This window comes from Panicum virgatum, chromosome 5K, assembly GCF_016808335.1.
Source record: "Panicum virgatum strain AP13 chromosome 5K, P.virgatum_v5, whole genome shotgun sequence".
NCBI classification, from domain to species: Eukaryota; Viridiplantae; Streptophyta; class Magnoliopsida; order Poales; family Poaceae; genus Panicum; species Panicum virgatum.
The window spans coordinates 18,417,202-18,436,004 of NC_053140.1; the positions used below are offsets into that span (position 1 = coordinate 18,417,202).

At 44.3% G+C, this 18,803-nt stretch overlaps 2 protein-coding genes across 3 annotated transcripts; both read right to left on the reverse strand.

The window, feature by feature from the left end:
- Positions 1-6,981: 6,981 nt before the first annotated feature.
- On the reverse strand, positions 6,982-9,058 carry LOC120706792 (ubiquitin carboxyl-terminal hydrolase 5-like). 2 transcript variants are annotated; one of them, XM_039991520.1, is made up of 3 exons: positions 8,162-9,058; positions 7,847-7,995; positions 6,982-7,663 (listed from the first exon to the last, which is right to left on the reverse strand). In XM_039991520.1, exons 1-3 carry the CDS (start codon positions 8,174-8,176, stop codon positions 7,234-7,236), a joined length of 594 nt encoding a protein of 197 aa, XP_039847454.1. In that variant the 5' UTR covers positions 8,177-9,058; the 3' UTR covers positions 6,982-7,233. The 2 variants fall into 2 exon arrangements, with proteins under 2 accessions (XP_039847454.1, XP_039847453.1); XM_039991519.1 differs by having other exon boundaries at positions 8,085-9,058.
- Positions 9,059-13,318: 4,260 nt separating this feature from the next.
- Positions 13,319-14,713, reverse strand: LOC120706794. Its single transcript, XM_039991521.1, has 4 exons — positions 14,506-14,713; positions 14,240-14,439; positions 13,992-14,172; positions 13,319-13,867 (listed from the first exon to the last, which is right to left on the reverse strand). The coding sequence occupies exons 2-4, from the start codon at positions 14,276-14,278 to the stop codon at positions 13,566-13,568; spliced, it is 522 nt and encodes a 173-aa protein (XP_039847455.1). The 5' UTR covers positions 14,279-14,439; positions 14,506-14,713; the 3' UTR covers positions 13,319-13,565.
- Positions 14,714-18,803: the final 4,090 nt, after the last annotated feature.

An 18,803-nucleotide genomic window follows, 5' to 3' on the forward strand; every position in this document is an offset into this window, starting at 1 on the left:
AGCAGCCCTGGCCCAAGATTGCTTCAACCAAGCCCTTCATGGACAATGCAAGTGGCACCCAAAGAGCAACCACTCGACTTACGAGTGCCGAACTCTTCGCAAGGCCCTTGGAGCACCACTCCTCTAAAAGGCGTACCAACATGAGTACAGCCTCACCCAGCTTTATTATCTACTATGTTTCATTGCTTAAAAGTAACCATTGTTCGGTACAAATGATTCTAAACAAGGGGTAGTCTTTAGTTAAGAGTCCTTTTGTTCAATACACAAGAAGTCTTGTAACCGAGCAAATTATTATAAATAAAAGTTGATTTCTTCCACAAATTGACTATCTGTCACCCTAACGCGACTCCTAATCTTGACCTACGCCTACCTGATCTTGTGGGATCTGCTTCTATCCTTGTAATGGACACCTTACTCGTTCCGTACCTCTCTTTGCCCTACAAAGACAGGCATAGGAACAATCGAGTAGCTGTAGGCCATCGCGCCTACCTGATCCTGAGGGATCTACTTCTGTCCTTGTAAAGGACACCTTACTCGTTCCTTACCACTCTTTTCCCTACAAAGACAGGCATAGGAACAATCGAGTAGCTTTAGGCCATCCCGTCTACCCGATCCTGAGGGATCTACTTCTGTCCTTGTAAATGACACCTTACTCATTCCTTACTTCTCTTTGCCCTGCAAAGACAGGCATAGGAACAATCGAGTAGCTATAGGCCATCGCGCCTACATGATCCTGAGGGATCTACTTCTGTCCTTGTAAAGGACACCTTACTCGTTCCTTACCTCTCTTTGCCCTGCAAAGACAGGCATAGGAACAATTGAGTAGCTGTAGGCCATCGCGCCCACCTGATCCTGAGGAATCTACTTCTGTCCTTGTAAAGGACACCTTACTCATTCCTTACCTTTCTTTGCCCTGCAATGACAGGCATAGGAACAATCGAGTAGCTGTAGGCTACCGCACCTACCCGATCCTGAGGGATCAACTCACTGCTGGAGAATGTCATATTGGTACCAGCACGTTAGTGCCGGTCCAATAGGAGCCGGCACTAACGTGCATGTACAGTACAAGGCGGGCACGTTAGTGCCGGCTAGAAACACCAGCCGGCACTAACGTGCCATCCCCCAACGGTTCGCTCGCATGCCACAACGGTCATAAGACACGTTAGTGCCGGCTGGAAATTCTAGCCGGCACTAACTTGGTCAATTACAAGTTAGTGCCGGCTGGTAATTCTAGCCGGCACTAAAAGTACACACTTAGTGCCGGCTAGAACCACCAGCCGGCACTAAATTGCCCTGTATATCAGGCACTCCTTCTTCCCCAGCCCGACCATTTCATTTGGCCGAGCTCCTCCTCTCTCTCATGGCGTGTTAGAGGGGAGGTGCTGCCCATTTCCCTCCAAATTTGTGAGGATTTCACCCATCCAAGTGCACCAAAGGTTAGTAGCTTCTTCCACCCTTCTTTCACGGTGTTTATTCTTTGTTTCATGCTTTCTAGATAAAGAAAATAGTGATTTTAAGGTTGAGGAAAAATGAGCATAATTTTCCGATTTGTTCATTAATTTGAGCAAAATAGAATCGATTTGTTACTTTTTAGATAAGGTTTTCTAGATAGTTTGACTATGACACATTTAGAGTAATTTTTTTGAATTATTTCACGGGGACATGTGTACATGTTATAATGCAAAATTTTAAGAATTTTAAGGATGAGGGAAAATGAGCATGATTTATTAATTTGTTCATTAATTTGAGCAAGGTAGAATTTATTTGTTGCTTTTTAGAGAATGATTACTATATAGTTTGACTATCACACATTTAGAATGATTTTTTTGAATTATTTTATGGTGACATGTGTATATGTTATTGTGCCAATTTATTTTGCTATTTAGTTTAAATTTACTAGATATGTGGCCTATGACACACTTACATTTTTTTTGAATTACTTCATAGTAACCTGTTTTTAGGGATAATGAGCATGATTTTTTTAATTTGTACAGATGGACCGGCAATGGATGCACGGAAGCCGGAGCACCTCGGCATGGATTCAGGGTTTAGATTCTTTTCTCAAGGCGGCAATGGCAAATAGATCGCCAAAGGGTTTAATGTGTTGTCCATGCAGTGTTTGCGAAAATAAAAAGGAATTCCGAAAAAGAGATACTCTATGGAATCACCTGGCCTTGAATGGATTCATGAGTAACTATACCCTTTGGACCAAGCACGGCGAAGTTGGAGTTATGATGGAAGATAATGAAGAAGATGACGATGGTGATAACAATCTTCCAGATTGGGCATGGGTTCATGAAGCAGGTGGCTTTCAAGATGAACCAATGGACGAGGGTGAAGCAAATGTTGCACAAGAGGAGCCACCTGACGAGCTAGGTCAGGCGTTGCTTGATGCACATAAAGACAGTGAGACTATGAAGGAGGCATTAAAATTTGAGAAGATGTTGGAGGATCACAAAAAGCCGTTGTTCCCTTGTTGCAAACCGGAGCAGAAGAAGTTGGGTACCACGCTGGAGATGCTGAAATGGAAGGCAACTAATGGTGTCACCGATAAGGGATTTGGTGAGCTATTAAAGATTGTAAAGAACATGCTTCCTGAAGGTAATGAACTGCCGTCAACAACATACGAAGCTAAAAAGATGGTTTGCCCTCTTGGATTGGACGTGCAAAAGATTCACGCATGTCCTAACGACTGCATCCTGTATCGCGGCGAATACGAGAATTTGGAAGCTTGTCCTGTTTGCAGCGCATTGCGGTATAAGATCAGGCGAGATGATCCAGGTGATGTTGATGGGCAGCTGGTAAAGAAGAGAGTTCCCGCAAAGTTGGTGTGGTACTTCCCTATAATACCACGTCTGAAACGCTTTTTCAAAAATAAGGATAACGCTAAGTTGATGCGGTGGCACAAAGAAGATCGTAAGGAGGATCACATGATCAGACACCCAGCAGATGGGTCCCAGTGGAGAAATCTTAACCGAGAGTATCCTCAATTTGACAACGACCCAAGGAATATAAGATTTGCTCTAAGTGCGGATGGAATGAATCCGTATGGTGAGTTTGGCAGCGCTCATAGTACATGGCCCGTGACCCTATGTATGTTCAACCTTCCTCCTTGGTTGTGCCTGAAGCGTAAGTTCATCATGATGACGGTGCTTATAGAAGGGCCAAAAGAACCTGGCAACGACATTGATGTGTTCCTGCAACCCTTGATGGATGATCTCTTACTACTCTGGAAAGAAGAAGGTGTACGTGTGTGGGATGAGTATAAACAGGAGTCCTTCAACCTCCGAGCTTTGCTTTTTGTATGCATCAATGATTGGCCTGCACTTGCAAAACTTTCGGGACAGTCAAACATGGGATACATGGCCTGCACCCACTGTTATGATGAGACCGATAGCATTTATTTGAAACACTGTAAGAAGTGCGTATACATGGGCCATCGCCGATTCCTTCCTACCGATCACCCCCTAAGAACCGAAGGGAAGCATTTCAAAGGAGAACCCGAAACTCGTCCTAAGCCTCTGTTCCGTAATGGAAAGCGTGTATTCTCGATGATCAAGAATGTGAAGGTAGTATTTGGAAAGGGTCCCGGTAGCCAACCTGTTCCCAAGGATGACCAGGGACATGTTTCAATGTGGAAGAAGAAGTCTATATTGTGGAACCTACCTTATTGGCAAGTCTTACAAGTTCGCAACGCAATTGATGTGATGCATCTGTCGAAGAATCTTTGCGTGAACCTACTAGGCTTTCTGGGAGTGTATGGTAAGTCAAAAGACACTTTGGAAGCAAGGCGCGACATGCAGCAGCTAGCTGGGCGACAAGGCTTGCAACCCGAGAAGAGAGACAAAGGATGCCACTATTTAAAACCTGCTAGCTATAATCTGAGCAAAGAGGAGAAGGAAAGTATGTTCGATTGCTTGAACAGTATCAAGGTCCCGTCTGGGTACTCCTCAAATATACAAGGCATAATAAATGTGAAAGAGAAGAAATTCCAAAATTTGAAGTCCCATGACTGCCACGTCCTGATGACACAATTACTTCCGGTTATACTGAGGGGTGTTCTACCGGAAAATGTGAGATTGGCAGTTGTAAAGCTTTGTGCGTTCATGAATGAAATTTCGCAAAAAGTAATTAATCCAAATAATCTAATAAAGCTGCAGAAAGACATTGTCGAATGTCTTGTCAGCTTCGAGATGGTCTTCCCACCTTCCTTCTTCAACATTATGACACACCTTCTAGTTCATATTGTGACAGAAATAACTATCCTGGGTCCTGTTTTTCTACACAATATGTTCCCTTTCGAGAGGTTCATGGCCGTATTGAAGAAGTACGTGCGTAAACGTTCTCGCCCAGAAGGATGCATTGCTAAGGGCTATGGAACAGAGGAGGTCATTGAGTTTTGTGTTGACTATCTTCCTGATCTCAATCCGATTGGGCTCCCTGTGTCACACCATGAGGGGCGACTAAAGGGAAAAGGCACACTAGGAAAGAAATGTAATGTGAACATCCCTTGTAGTGAATTCAGCCAAGCGAACTTCACGGTTCTTCAGAATTCATCCAAGGTGGCTCCATATATTGACGAGCACATGAATATTATACTGTCTGAAAATCCACAGAAGAATCTTGCTTGGATTACACGCCAACATATAAAAACTTTTGACGGCTGGTTCAGACGAAAATTATTGGGCAAAAACACAGTTGATCAAGAACTTCAATGGCTTGCTAGGGGACCATCAATCACCGTGCAGCAATACCAAGGGTACGAAATCAATGGGTATACATTTTACACGAGAGCTCAAGACAAAAAAAGCACCAACCAAAATAGTGGTGTCCGTATGTGTATAGTAAATAGTAATGGAGAAAAGAACAATTACTATGGTGTCATAGATGAGATATGGGAACTTGAATATGGACCCATAGTTGTCCCTCTGTTTCGTTGCGAATGGGTGGTTGGAGGAGGCGTAACGAAGGACCGGTATGGGATGACCATAGTTGACTTTAAAAAGATTGGATATAAAGATGAACCATTCGTTCTAGCCAAGGATGTGACACAAGTGTTCTATGTGAAGGATATGTCGAGCAAACCGAAGAAAAAGTCGGATAAGACGCCTGAAGCAGACAAGGCTGGAAATGAGCCGAAACGGCACATAGTTCTTCCAGGAAAAAGAAAAGTTATTGGAGTTGATGATATTTCGGACAATTCGGAAGATTATGACCAGATTGATGACCTTCCTCCATTCTCAGTTGACGTTGACCCCAGCATCCTCTTATCCAAAGAGGACATGCCTTACTTACGCCGTGATCACGCGCAAGGCACTTTCGTCAAAAAGAAGATCATCAATGTTGCAGTAGATAATGATAATGAGTAGTAGTTTTATATAAATTATATATTGTATTTTCTCATTAAGTGATGTAATGTAACACATCGTGTCGTATTTATCTCAATTCTCGATACTATTCATGCAATTAGAACACAATATCATCTTCAGATAATATTATATTTTTGCATGGTATAAATATTATTTACTTTCACTAATTTTGCATTACTAGAAGCGTTGAAACAATAAATTACAAATAAATAATCAAGTAATTTGCGAATTGATTACATCATTGTATAAGCTATTACTGAAAAGTTTTTTGAATATTTTTGCATGGATAAAAATGAAATATTTTCGATTTATTATGAATAACAGAAGCATATATACATATAAACCGTATAAACTACACATAATTGATAATGCAAGCATATTCATTCATTTACTTCAATTACTATTTATTGTGTAGATATAATTAACAATATACTTAAAAAAACAAGACATCAATTTTTGTTTTGTTAATCTAATTATTAAGCCTATTACGAATAAATTTATTAATATTAAAGATTTTGTGTAAAAGAGAATTGGGGCGGGCAAAATTTGGTTCGCGCCAGGTGGGACAGGTTAGTGCCGGCTGGTAATTCTAGCCGGCACTAACGTACGAACATTAGTGCCGGCTAGAATTACCAGCCGGCACTAACATGGCCAGATGACGTCACAGAGGGCATGTTAGTGCCGGCTGGTATTGTTAGCCGGCACTAACCGAGCACTCCCCCCATAAATCCCTTCTCTCCCACACTTCACAAAATTCAGATCGACGTTCGCCGCCGCCCCCGTCCCCGGCCGTCCCTCCCCCGCGTGCGCCGCCGCGCGTCGTCGTCGACCTCCCCGGCCCGGCACGCCGTGCCGGCCGCGCAGCACTCGCATCCCCCGCCGCGCCAGCGCGAGCTCGTCCCCCGGTGCCGCCCCGACGCCGCCCTGCCCCAGCCCGCGCGCTGCCCCGACCTCGTCGTCCTCGGCCGCGCCACTGCGCGCCTCGTCGTCGTCGCCGCCTGGTGCCTCGCCGGCGCAACCTCGTCCCGGGGCCGCCCCGACGCCGCCCCAACGCCCTGCGCTTCACCGGAAACGGCGCCGGCCTCCTCTTCGCCCAATCCCAGGTAAAGCTCTTGCTTCTTGTCTCATAAATATTTTCTAAAATTTGAGTGAACAGATTAGAGGAATATGCATTCCTTAATTCAGTGCAAATACAAAAACATCAACAATATGTCCATCAGCATTGATTCAGTGCATTCCTGAATTCCTGAATTGCAATTGGCTATTAGAATTTATCAGGTACCAATGTGTCACACCAATATGTAGAACTAACCTGGCAAACATCAACAATGATTGAATTGTTTCTAGCAATATGATTTGCCCAATATTCATCTGCAACTTCTTCATCTGATCGTCCATCAGCATCTCCAGAATTTATGTAAGGTCTATGTTTCACACGATTCAAGTCCTCATGGAGTCCATCCAAGAGGAATGCCAAAAGCTCCTGCAGTATTTTGTCAAGGTACAGATGCAGGAAAGAAAAAATAATAAGATGGAACACCAATCTAAAGAGACAACCAAACCTGTGAATCATGCTGGTTGTATCCACTGAACTGAGATGCAAACCGAGAAAGCTTCATTTTGAATGGTCTAGGAGAAACTGGGCCACGTCCTCCAGGAGCCCAGAGTTTTCTCAGTAGCTCACCAAAAGCTAATGCAAGTTCACCCTACATGACTACCATCAGAACTCAGTAAAATCAACACATGATGCTAGTGAAACTGAAACCAGAAAAAGCAACTATGTAGTAGCCAGATTTTTTTTGCAGGATTAAAATAAACTGTAGCTGTAGGAAATGTCCATCCCAAATGCTCATTTACAATAATCCTATGCGAGTACATAATAGCAAATAATCCTCCTCTTGGCAGGAGGAGCATACATAAACACCTCTGGAAGGTATTCTAAATGATCAGTGTTAATCTTTTTCATATCTTCCTTGGACCAATTGATAAAAAATATTGTTGCAAGTGAAGATTGTGGGACCCTGATAGAATCATTCAATTTTCCTATGACTGTGTTGCTATCATCAATCAATTGTAGCTGCAATTTGCTGCTGTCAGTATTATAACTATGCAAGGAGGGAGAATTTTGGGCAGCCAACTGTGGTGAGTCCTGATTTCTTAGCATGGGCACAAGCATTTTATGAACCAACTCATGGATATCAAAACCTGTTACAGTTTCATTGCGAGGTATTTGTGCAAGAAGAGGAACACCATAGGGTTTCCAAGATGCCAAACTGTTATTGTTTGCATGATCCCTACAAATAGCAAAGAATAATATTATCAGAATGAATTCGCAACAAGTATTTATGCTAATCATGTAAGCAGCATATTGCCATGGCATATGTCAGGTTCACTTCAATAAAAACCAAGCAAGCCACTACAGCTGTAATTCTAGCAAGAAGATAAATGTACATAAGTTTCTTTTTCATTTTGCTTACAAGTCTTCACGGCGATGCACAAACTGAATATAATTGGCCCTCTTTTCCAGTTTCGGGAGCCTATATACTGCCAGTCGGTCATCATCGCTTATTGTAGACAGTTGAAGCACTGGATCATCAAGAAAACGGTAGATCTTATGATTCCGTATCTGTAGATAAATTCAAGGAAATTTATAAGTACAGATGATCAATAAACCTGCCAACCTGTACATTAGGTCAAGTAAGCATAATGACGAACCTCGGCAATTAGAAGTTTCTCCACTTTTTTAAGTGAGCATGCATTGCCAAGGGCTTGTAATAGATCCCTGCACCTACCTTGCTTCGGTACATTTACAGTGAATTGTGTTGGTGGAACACTTCCATCACAAGTAAAAACCACGGTAGTCATGCTCCGGGTTGATGCAAATTGTAAGGGCAAGGAAAGATACATGAACGGGTCAAAAGTCACTGAAACCTTTCCACAGACTGGGCAGACCAAAGTTGACTTGTATTGGCCCTGGAAAATGATTATAGAAGGAAGTGTCTTAGCAATAATCAGGCAGAGAACCTAATTAGGAGGAACTAAATCCTGAGATAAAAACATGTCAATTCGCATGCAACATGCAGATGTGTGCACCTTGTGAGTTGTGACAGGTATGCAGCTCAAATGAATTACAGTGCCCAAAAGGGAAGATACACAAGTATCTATACATATATCCAAGAAACATCCTACACTCAAGAGTAAATACACAGATAGCAATATAAGTCTAACGCAGCTAATCCTACACTCTCTTTGTTTTTTATTGTTTCAGGCAGTGGAAATGGATCCTACGGACAACCAAGACGAGTTAATGCACGAGCTCATTCGTGGTAGTACTGGGCACATAGCTCCAGAGTTTGATGAGGACGAGAACGATGGCAGCCAATTTTTAAACTTGCATTATCATGGCGACGAGGAGCAAGATATTAGTGGGGAGGAAGAAGGAAATGTCGAGGAAGCCGAGGTATAAAAGTTTAGTGATTCTTTCAGGCATCAGGATAAACGTTTTGTCAATATATATGTTAGGAGCAAGATATGTTAGGTAACTATTTGTGTTATGTTGCTAGCTTTGTTGATGATTTCAGTCCTTGTGTAAGGAGTCGTGCTCCAGCTATAAATTCTTATGAATGTTTCAGTCAATAAGTTACCTAATATCATGATAATTTTCGATCTGGAACCCTTGCTTGCGGGTTATGAAGGTTACGCATACCTGCCGCGACGTCCACTAGTTGCTAGCAACCCGCTTGATAAATTTGCGATTCTTTCAGGCATCAGGATCGACGAAGCCTAAACGGAAACGTGGCTCCAAGAGGAAGATGGTAGGATGTACGACCATCACGGAGATCAACGAAGCAACCGGCGAGCCACTAGCCCCTGGTCAAATTAAGACAACATTTGTAAATCAATTGGGATATCTTGTTAGGGAAAGTGTCCCCATAAAGTATAAGCTTTGGAAGAAAAATAAAGTCTCTGATCGACCTGAAGATATCGTGCCAGATTCAGAGAAAGATTTGTTATGGAAAGAGGTGTCGTTGCACTTCAACTTTCCCCCAGGCAAAGCTGACAAAGTAAAGGGATGGGCATTTAAGAAGATGGCAATTCAGTTCGCCTCGTTCAAGAAAAAATTGGTCGCAAACTTTGTCAACAAGGGCCTCACACCAGATTTTGATAAAGTCTGGAAGAAGCAACGAGAGTGGTGGAATGAATTCGTGAATTACAAGCACAGTGCTGATAGCATGGCAGCCTCGATTCAAGGCAAAATGAATGCTAGCAAAAAGACAAACTTCCATAGACTTGGGCCTGGAGGTTATAAGGTTGCTGTTCCGAAATGGGAAAAGATGGAAAATAATTTAATTGTAAAAGGAATCGTACCGCAGACCTTGAGTTGGCCCAAACGAGCAAGGTATTACTTCTATGCTCATGGAGGCACACTAGACCCCGACACTGGAATGTTTGTGACTAGCGACGTACTAAGAGAGGCTGCCCAAAGACTCGACGACGCAATGAGGCGTACGGAAGAAGGAACCTTCCAGCCCAACAGAGAGAATGACGAGCTGACTTACGCTCTTGGGAATGCGGAACACACTGGACGGACCCGAGGCATGGGCGTAGTTCCATGGAAATATGGCTTTTCCGGAGATCTCGAAACCTACCGAAGCCGATGCAGAAGCAAGGCAGTAGTGACAGAGAAGATCCGTAGCCTAGAAAATCGGATAATGTCACTTGAGGCAACAGTTGGGCAACGCTCGGACCAACCAGCTGCCAATGTGGAGGTTAGCCCCCCTTCTCAGCGTCGTAGCAGTGTTGCTTCCACAGAGCACCCTAATTTGGGTGCCGACAGGCCGAGGGACCCCATTGACGACATCACCGTTAGGACCCAATGTGAGCTTCTAGTTCTTTATGGGAAAAAGCTCAAAGTTTGTGCTGAGGGTTATGTGGAAGTCCAAGAAGAGGGCGGGACAATACATTGCCAGCCGATTCCTGAAGGATTCGCCAGAGTCTTTGTTGACCGAATTACTGAAGAACGCTGGGAAGACATGGACCTCCCGATCCCTATAGGTCCTGAAGAAACAGAACTACAACATGCCGTACACACATGGATCGCGTGGCCAAAGCGCGACATAAGATTGGTGCAAGCAGCCACAGATTCTGCTCGGTGCTCAAGGCAAAGATCACCAATGCTAGATGACAGGAATCCTAGTGTTGGCCCACCTTCTCCACCGCCTGCACGGGACCCCAGCATGGATCCGCCATCACCAGCCGCACAGGATCCGCCATCACCAGCCGCACAAAGCGAGCCAATTCCGGCATCATCACCAGCCGCACAACAGAATCAGAGTCAGCGACAGAAGGCATACACGGTACCTTCGGTCCAACCATCTCATAAGCAGCAAAGAAAGAAGAAAGCGAAGGCTACAGAAGAGGAAGAGGCAGAAGAATCGTTTCAAACCTTCTTGCTAAAGCGCAAGCTACTGAGGGAGGCTGCGAACAAGAAGCCGGAAATAGATCCGGTTGCAAAGGCACACTTCATTAAACACTTCATTAAAGATCCTACCAAGGAGAAAGAAAGGGAGTCGGATTATGATCGTCAGATCAGAAAGAGCTACAGCAACCCCAAGAATCGGCGGCTTAATGCAAAGACCGTTCCCCAGCTCGGAGAGCAGTCCAAACAATCGATCCCTCCGTTGATAGTGCCGCGTGAAGAATGTCCCGATGAATCAAGAGATCCATTGACCATGGCTGGGATGATATTGCAAACTGATCTAACAAGGGCTCAATTGCTTGGGGAGGCCCTACAGAATGCACGCGGCAAGAAAAAGTTTGTACTTGGTGAACCTTTGATATGGCCAGAGTTGCTACCATTCCTACCAACGAGAATGGCCGAGTTACACAAATGGTATGCCGTGCAATCTAAAGCTAATGAATTAGAGATGTTCCCAGCTCGGATTAAAGATGAGCATTTCTGGCGGGGGGGAGATGATGTATATATCGAGTTTGCAGCACTTTACGATTTATACCATCAAGATGCCCTTCACAAGTCCCTCATGAGTGTATGGTGCATGTAAGTATTGTCTCTCGTTTCATTATTTTTAGCCTTGTGTGTTGACTGATCCCCGTTTTTCTTGTGTCCCGTAGGTCAAAAATTCAAATTTGCCGAAAGAAGAACTTCCATAACGTCGGGTTCTTCGACCCCGATATTATACACGAGAAATCGTTAGCGCAAAATTCTAGAGACATAGTCAATGTTATATACAGGGGGTTGCGTAAAAATAGCATGTGTCCCTTCATTCTCTTGCCATACAACCATCAGTGAGTCGTTCTTTGTTAGCCTCTTTTTTTCAATCCCTTCATATTAATAATACTATTTAATAACTATTATGATCAACATTAATTGGTTATGCGTATGTATATGCACAGCTTTCATTGGATATTGCTTTGTATTCGGATTGAGGAGCACAAGGTCTTGGTGTACGACTCGTTAAGGCAAGATATATCAAAGTACCAAGATATCATCGAGGTGGTAAATACTGCATGGAGTCGCTACCTCCACAAACACATAGGCTTGCCCATAGGTGAAATCGAGCCTCTTCATTGGGTGACTGATTTTCCGGTATGAATATACTCTCACTACTAATGTCATTCGCAATAAACATCAGAAAAATTCTATATCGTAACCCACATTTGTCCATAGTGTTGGAGACAGGGCCAAGGAAACAACTTATGTGGATACTACGTATGCGAGTGGATCAACTCTTTTGCAAGTGAAAAAGGGCAAATGACAGTGGAGGCATTCAATGTACGTGAGCACAATCACATCTGCTCATTATTTTAATTCATTATTTTTTATTCTCATGTTTTTATCGAAAAATGTGACAGCGTTGGTGGATGAAAGAAGAACTCATTGAAATCGCTCGGATCAGGGCAATTCAAGAAGCTATATGCGGATTTCTACTCGATGAAGTCATAAATCCTAAGGGCGAATTTCATGGCGATCTCCGTCTAAGCGTCGCCCAAGAAGATCCGACGACGAGAAAGTTGATACGTTACTATAGTTGATGTGCTTAATAATTTGCAATATCTCATGTACTTTTGAACTCCTAAGTGTTCCATACATGACAAATATATATATATATATAAATAATGTTAGTGTAATATGCTGTTCTAATAATACTGTGCAATGCAAATAGTACGACTATGCAGTCACATACGGTAGAAATACGCATAGCCATACGTATAAAAACGAAAAGAAAAGAAACATAAAGAAGAAAAAACATTTAGTGCCGGCTAGTTATATCAGCCGGCACTAACGTTGCAGTGAGGAGTCGGGCGGGGTCGGGCACGTTAGTGCCGGCTGGTATGTCGGACCGGCACTAACACGCGCGCGTTAGTGCCGGTCAGAGTGGCCGGCACTAACGTCTGTCACGTTAGTGCCGGCCATTTAGTGCCGGCCACAGGGACCGGCACTAATACGCCCTGTGACCGGCACTAATAAGCCATTCTCCAACAGTGACTTCCATCCTAATAAAGGACCAGTTACTTCCAATCTTTCAAAGGAAAGATATAGGAATCACGTAACCACGGCATGTCACGCCTACTCGATACTGAGGGACCTATCCTATTCCTTCCTAACAAACAATTAGGAATAATCGAGTAGTTGTAGGCTTCACAAGCCAACACAACAAAAAAACTATTCTTGTTCAAACACAAGATACCTTACTCTAGTCCCTGACTTATCTCTCAACAGAACACGATTCAGGACTAATCGAGTAATTACAGATCATTACACCTACTCGATCCCGAGGGATTTACTCGTTTTTTACTCAACCAAGCAAAAAACCACGAGGTCAATTCCTCCCATACGCTCCAAACACCGTGTATCGTATTCTCATGCATAAACACGACAGAGGACGTACCGAAAAACAAATGTTTAGTCACAAAGGATATCTACATCCTACGACAAACATAAACTGAATATCACATCGCAAACATCATGTTTTCATGAGTACATTACACAGATCAGTTTTACATCAAGGCATACACAAATATTGTATTACAGGCTGACTATGGCTCTGCAACAGGCTCCTACTCTAAGATATCCACTATCTTATTAGCTACCTGCCTTGCCCCCGCCACAAAATTGGCGAATCTCTTCTCGATACACTCTACTAACATACCTTCGCCTAGCGGGGTCAAGTTTGCCTACGGCCAATAGGATTTCACTAACCCGAGTACATGAGAAACGTACTGCCGACTGGTGTCCGAGAGGTACTTGACGATCTTCTGCGGAGCTCCTTGCAGACGCTCCAACAGAATCTTGCCTTGTGCAGCTTCCTCCTCGGGTGGATCTACCATATCAATAATGGCCTGAGCAGTAGCCTTCAGCTCGTCGAGCTCTTTCTCCCGAAGTTCCTTCTCTTCGGCCAGCTTCTTGATCTGCATTGCAACTTCGACGAACTGCTTGTCAGCATCCTTCAGCATCTTGCCGAATTTCTCCAGATCATCTGAGTAACGATACACAACAACTTTTTGAGCTCTGCGTGAACACATAGACTATAAGCAAACAAGGAGATCGCAAGGGAGTTATTCGACTACTTCAACTAAGGGAAAGACAAGCAAACCACTCACCTTTATGTTTCTTCGAGATTGACTTGTTTCTTTCCTGCAGCGACTTGTTTCTCTCCTCGAGAGCTTTCTTGTCCTCTGCAAGCTTGGCTATTTGTTCCTTAAGGAGCTTGTTCTCTTGGTTCTGCTCAGCCTTGAACTTCTCCAGCTCCTGGGACTTTGCAGCTTCGTAATGCTCAAGTTCCTGCAATGGAACGCATAAGTTGACTAACTAGTCGCAAAGATAAGTACTTGATAAGAAAGATACTTACAGTCAAAAATTTTTGGCATTCAACCATATTCTGCTGCATTAACTTTATTTTGTCCCCTGTCAACGGGAGACCTTGTGCAGAAATAGCTGAGGACGAATCCCCTCCCGTCGACAGAGGAATCACTTCCTCTTCAGCAGCAGCATCTGCAGCCTCCTCTTCCTCGGATGCTGGATGTTGAGGATCTGGACCTGCCGTCTCATCTAGATGAAGAAATCAAGCAATAGGGAATCAACTGCAATCCATAGGAGGACACAAGATTGGCTCACCTGCATGAATTTCTGGACCTTCCAGCTGAAGAAGGTCGTCGCCCTCTTTGGAGATTGCTGACTCCTCGAAGGCTGGTACATCCCCGCAGCTGCCTCCTCCGCAGCTGCACCAGCATCCACCGATGGCACAACCGGGGGAGACGACACCACCGTCGGCCGGGGATCGGTGGCCGGCTCTGACACGCCAGGGCCAGCACCCCCAAGACCCAAGTCAACCCCTTTGCTGCATGCACAACAAAGGAAAAAGCACTCGTAAAAGAAGTTGGCGGATAAATCTGGACATGCAGAAGATAAAACCAGAAGACTCACCAGGTCGACTTCCTGATCAGGAGCTTCCTTGCCCTGAGCAGCTTTGGGACCGTAATGGTCACCAAAGCACTCGATGCAGAAGGCAGTAGCCCCTGCTGGGGGCTCACACTCCTCTCCTCACCCGCAGGAGTATCCTGCTGGGCAGAAGGAGTCTCTTCACCACCCGCAGAAGCTAGCTCTGGAGGCGGATTTTCTTCAGAACCACTCGCCGGCACAGATTGCTCTGGCAGAATGGCCTTGTCATCTCTTGACAGGTCCGCTGGGGTAGGTGATACATCCCTACCTGCCCCAGAATCATCCCTTGCAGCTTCAACCCTTAGCTTGGAGTGCTTTGAGCTGAAGCAAGGAAGAAAGAGAAAATCAAAAAAAAAAGATGAAGGAATATACCGACATACACATGGCTGAAAGTGACAAGCAATGTATCATTATACATACCTGGCTTCTCCGGTCGAGCTTGCGGCCCTACGCTTGCGCGTTGTCGTCCTCAGCGCTTTGGGATGACTCATGCCCGAGTCCCTTTCCACACTCGGACTCCTATTACCATCGCCTGTGCCAGCAACCTCCTCAGAGTCTGTAGAGGAGAAATTTTCATCAAATTCAGAGCTCAACCTTGCACCTGATTCGTCAGTATCTCCATCTGATGGAAGTGGACTCGGTCTATACGCACTTGGAAGAAGATGCTCAGGTCTCGCAACCTCTAGCACTGGTGGCATACTTCGATAAACATTTATATCCTCCTGCAACAAGAAACATACAGTTTAGATTACAAGACATACAATGACAAGTACGCCATTCAGTACAATCGGCTACTTTCCCTTACCTCTTTAGGGGGATCCTTTATGGTAATGGCGTCTGACAACACTGGGACGCCAAGAACTCCGTTGAACACTCGACGTACTCGATGCATCACTTCTTTCTCAGAAATCTTGTCAAAGGAAAACCAGGACGGATCTGTTACACCCATACAGTGGAATCCGAAATGGCTTCGTTGTCGCAATGGTTGGATTCGACAACTCGTCCAAGACATCACAACAGAAGCTCCAATTAGGTGTTCCGCCAAATCCCTAATCTTGTCCAGTAGATCATTTACTTGGAACAGGCTCTGAGGCTTTTGATTCCATTCACCATGCCACTTGGGGACTCCAGGAGTCCTACTCAGCAATGTTGGTGCATGGTTCTCGACATAGAACCACTTCTCCTTCCAGTTGATCACTTTGCCGGACAATTTGTAAGGGATGTACACCTTTTCCATCCCTTGTCGCAGCTGTAGCCCAGCACCTCCAACAACATATTGGTTTTCGCCACAGGGTTGTGGCTTGAGATGGAACAGGTGTTTGAAAAGATCAAAGTGGGGCTCGATGCCTAGAAACGCCTAACACAGATGAACAAAAATAGAAATGCGGAGGATGGAGTTCGGGGTCAAGTGGTGTGCTTGAATCCCCCAATGGTAAAGAAGGCCGCGGAAGAAATCAGAAGTGGGAATCCCAAAACCCCGTTCAACAAAAGAGGTAAAAAGGACATTTTCGTTCGTCTCCTTGAAAGGGCGACTGTGCCTAAAAGCGGACCGCCACTTGAAAATCGACTGAGGCTGAAGCAAACACTCTTCGACAAGAGGAAGAATGTCAGATTCAGTGCACTTACTTGACAACCACCCATCATCAAGAGTTGGAGCGCTCCTGGCATCGTCCTTCACCTTTCCATTGGATCTCTTGGGAGCCATCTGGAAATCTACGAGTCGCTTTGCGTGCATACACTCGGGGGCTCAAACGATGAGGGCGGTGGAGAAAGACAGGAGGCGATCTAGTAGGGTTTGGGAGCAAGCAAGAAAGGATTCAAGATTAGATCTGTTCTTGATGGCGGCAAGAGCAAGAAGGCGAAATGGCGGCCAAGGTAGCGAATGGTTAAACCCTAGGTAACCGCATGGTTAAATAACCAGTGGCGGTGGCAATTGTGTAAATTATCAGAAGACAAAGCGGTATCTCGCGTTTTGATTTATTTCTGAGCAGTTATTCAGGGATTCTTGATATTGTTATCTCTTTAACCATTTTTTTCTAGGATTATTTTCCAAAAAAGAGGGTTTCAGGTCGCAATATTTAATCCACCCGATTATACCATCAGAATAAAATTCTCTGCCATGACATTGATCCTTAATTCTAAATTATTGGAATTTTGATTCAAGGCTCGGGAGCTGCGGGATACGTGTCATCAATGGTTCATTTTCAAATTTTTTGGAGAAGAAGAAAAGATAGATTTGAGCCTCAACCAGATTCTTTGATTCAACCTAAGGCTCGGGGGCTACTCCATATGGTGCGCAAGTTTATCGCGCACCATATAAAAGATGATAATTCGGAGCTTGAGCACCTCACAGCCTCGAAGCAGTCGAAGAAAGTACTCGGAAGACCACTCGAAGTACTCGACAGAAGATTCTGAATGATGAAAGCATTCAATGGACTACTCGAAGCACTCAAAGACATCTTCAGAAGTACTCGATGCCTGCAGAACTCGGCTACGAAGAGCTCGGGGGCTTATCTGACCCGGGGCAGCGGGACTGCTCACAGGCGTAGAATGTTCTAGAGTAAGGGATAGCGCATGGAATGTACCTTACCTCTATTGTAACTACTCATACAGAAGTAGAACTAGTCGATTAGAAGGAAACTACCCGATAGGCATTGGGAAGGACTCCTATGGTACTGGACTAGGACTTTTTATGTAACACTGTCCTCCTGACTATATAATGGCGGGCAGGGACCCCTCCAAAACATATGCCAACATATAATCTCCTCAAGGCAATACAAACCACCACACAAGACGTAGGGTATTACGCTCCGACGGCCCGAACCTGTCTAAATCTTGTGTTCCTTGCACTATCGCATTTTAGATCTCGGCGAATCCCTGCCTATAATCAACTACCTTGGGGTAACCCTAGGTAGGCTTGGCGGCTAAACATTGACAGTGCGTGTACCTGGAAGAGAATTTAAAAAACCAGGGAAGTGTTGGCTTAGATAGCTTTCTATTTCCCGAGTGGCTTCTTCCTCAGTGTGATGGTTCCATTGGATTTTATACATTTTAATGACCCTTCCTCTAGTAATTCTTTCCTTCTAATCAAGAATCTTGACAAGATGTTCAACATAAGAGAGGTCCGGTTCTATCTGTATGTCTTTTTGTTTGACAACTTCTGTGGGAACTCGGACACATTTCTTAAGTTGAGAGACGTGGAAGATGTTGTGTATGGCGAATAGTTGCGGGGGTAGTCGCACTCTATAGGCCACGGGTCCACAAATCTCGACAATTTCATACGGACCAACATACCGGGGAGCTAATTTTCCTTTCACTCCGAATCTTTGCACACCCTTGGTTGGTGAGACCCGAAGGTAGGCATGATCACCAACTTTGAATTGCAAGGGTTTTCTTCTTTTATCAAAGTAGCTCTTTTGCCTAGATTGTGCGGCTTTAAGGTTTGCTTGAATTACTATCACTTTTTCTTCTGTCTCAATTACAAAATCGGGTCCGAATACCACTCGTTCTCTGACTTGCGACCAGCTCAAAGAAGTACGACACCTTCGACCATACAAGGCCTAAAATGGTGCCATTTTCAAATTTGCTTGATAGCTGTTGTTGTATAAGAACTCCGCTAGAGCTTGCCATTTGTCCCAACTCTTGTCATAGTGAATGACGCAAGCTCTCAACAAATCTTTTAGGATTTGGTTCACCCTCTCAGTTTGCCCATCGGTTTGAGGATGATAAGCTGAGCTTCGAATCAATTTAGTACCAATAGATTCTTGCAATTGTTCCCAAAAGCGTGCTACAAATTATGCACCACGATTGGAGATAATTATTTTTGGTACACCATGCAGGCAAACAATGCGATCGAGATAAATCTCGGCATATTTCTTGGTAGTGTAGGTAGTATGTACCGGAATGAAATATGCCATCATTGTGAGTTTATCAATAATGACCCAAATGAAATCATGCTTTTGAGAGGTGTTTGG

Bases quoted from the DNA above. Each gene is read 5' to 3' on its own strand.
- LOC120706794 (XM_039991521.1), bottom strand. From the start codon at position 14,278: ATGCAGCAGAATATGGTTGAATGCCAAAAATTTTTGACT. The intron at 14,173-14,239 runs GTAAGTATCTTT...GTTCCATTGCAG, and splicing joins AATGCCAAAAATTTTTGACT to GAACTTGAGCATTACGAAGC. The intron at 13,868-13,991 runs GTGAGTGGTTTG...ATCGTTACTCAG, and splicing joins AATCTCGAAGAAACATAAAG to ATGATCTGGAGAAATTCGGC.
- LOC120706792 (XM_039991519.1), bottom strand. From the start codon at position 8,276: ATGTATCTTTCCTTGCCCTTACAATTTGCATCAACCCGGAGCATGACT. The intron at 7,996-8,084 runs GTTCGTCATTAT...ATTTATCTACAG, and splicing joins AGAAACTTCTAATTGCCGAG to ATACGGAATCATAAGATCTA. The intron at 7,664-7,846 runs GTAAGCAAAATG...TGCTATTTGTAG, and splicing joins GTGCATCGCCGTGAAGACTT to GGATCATGCAAACAATAACA.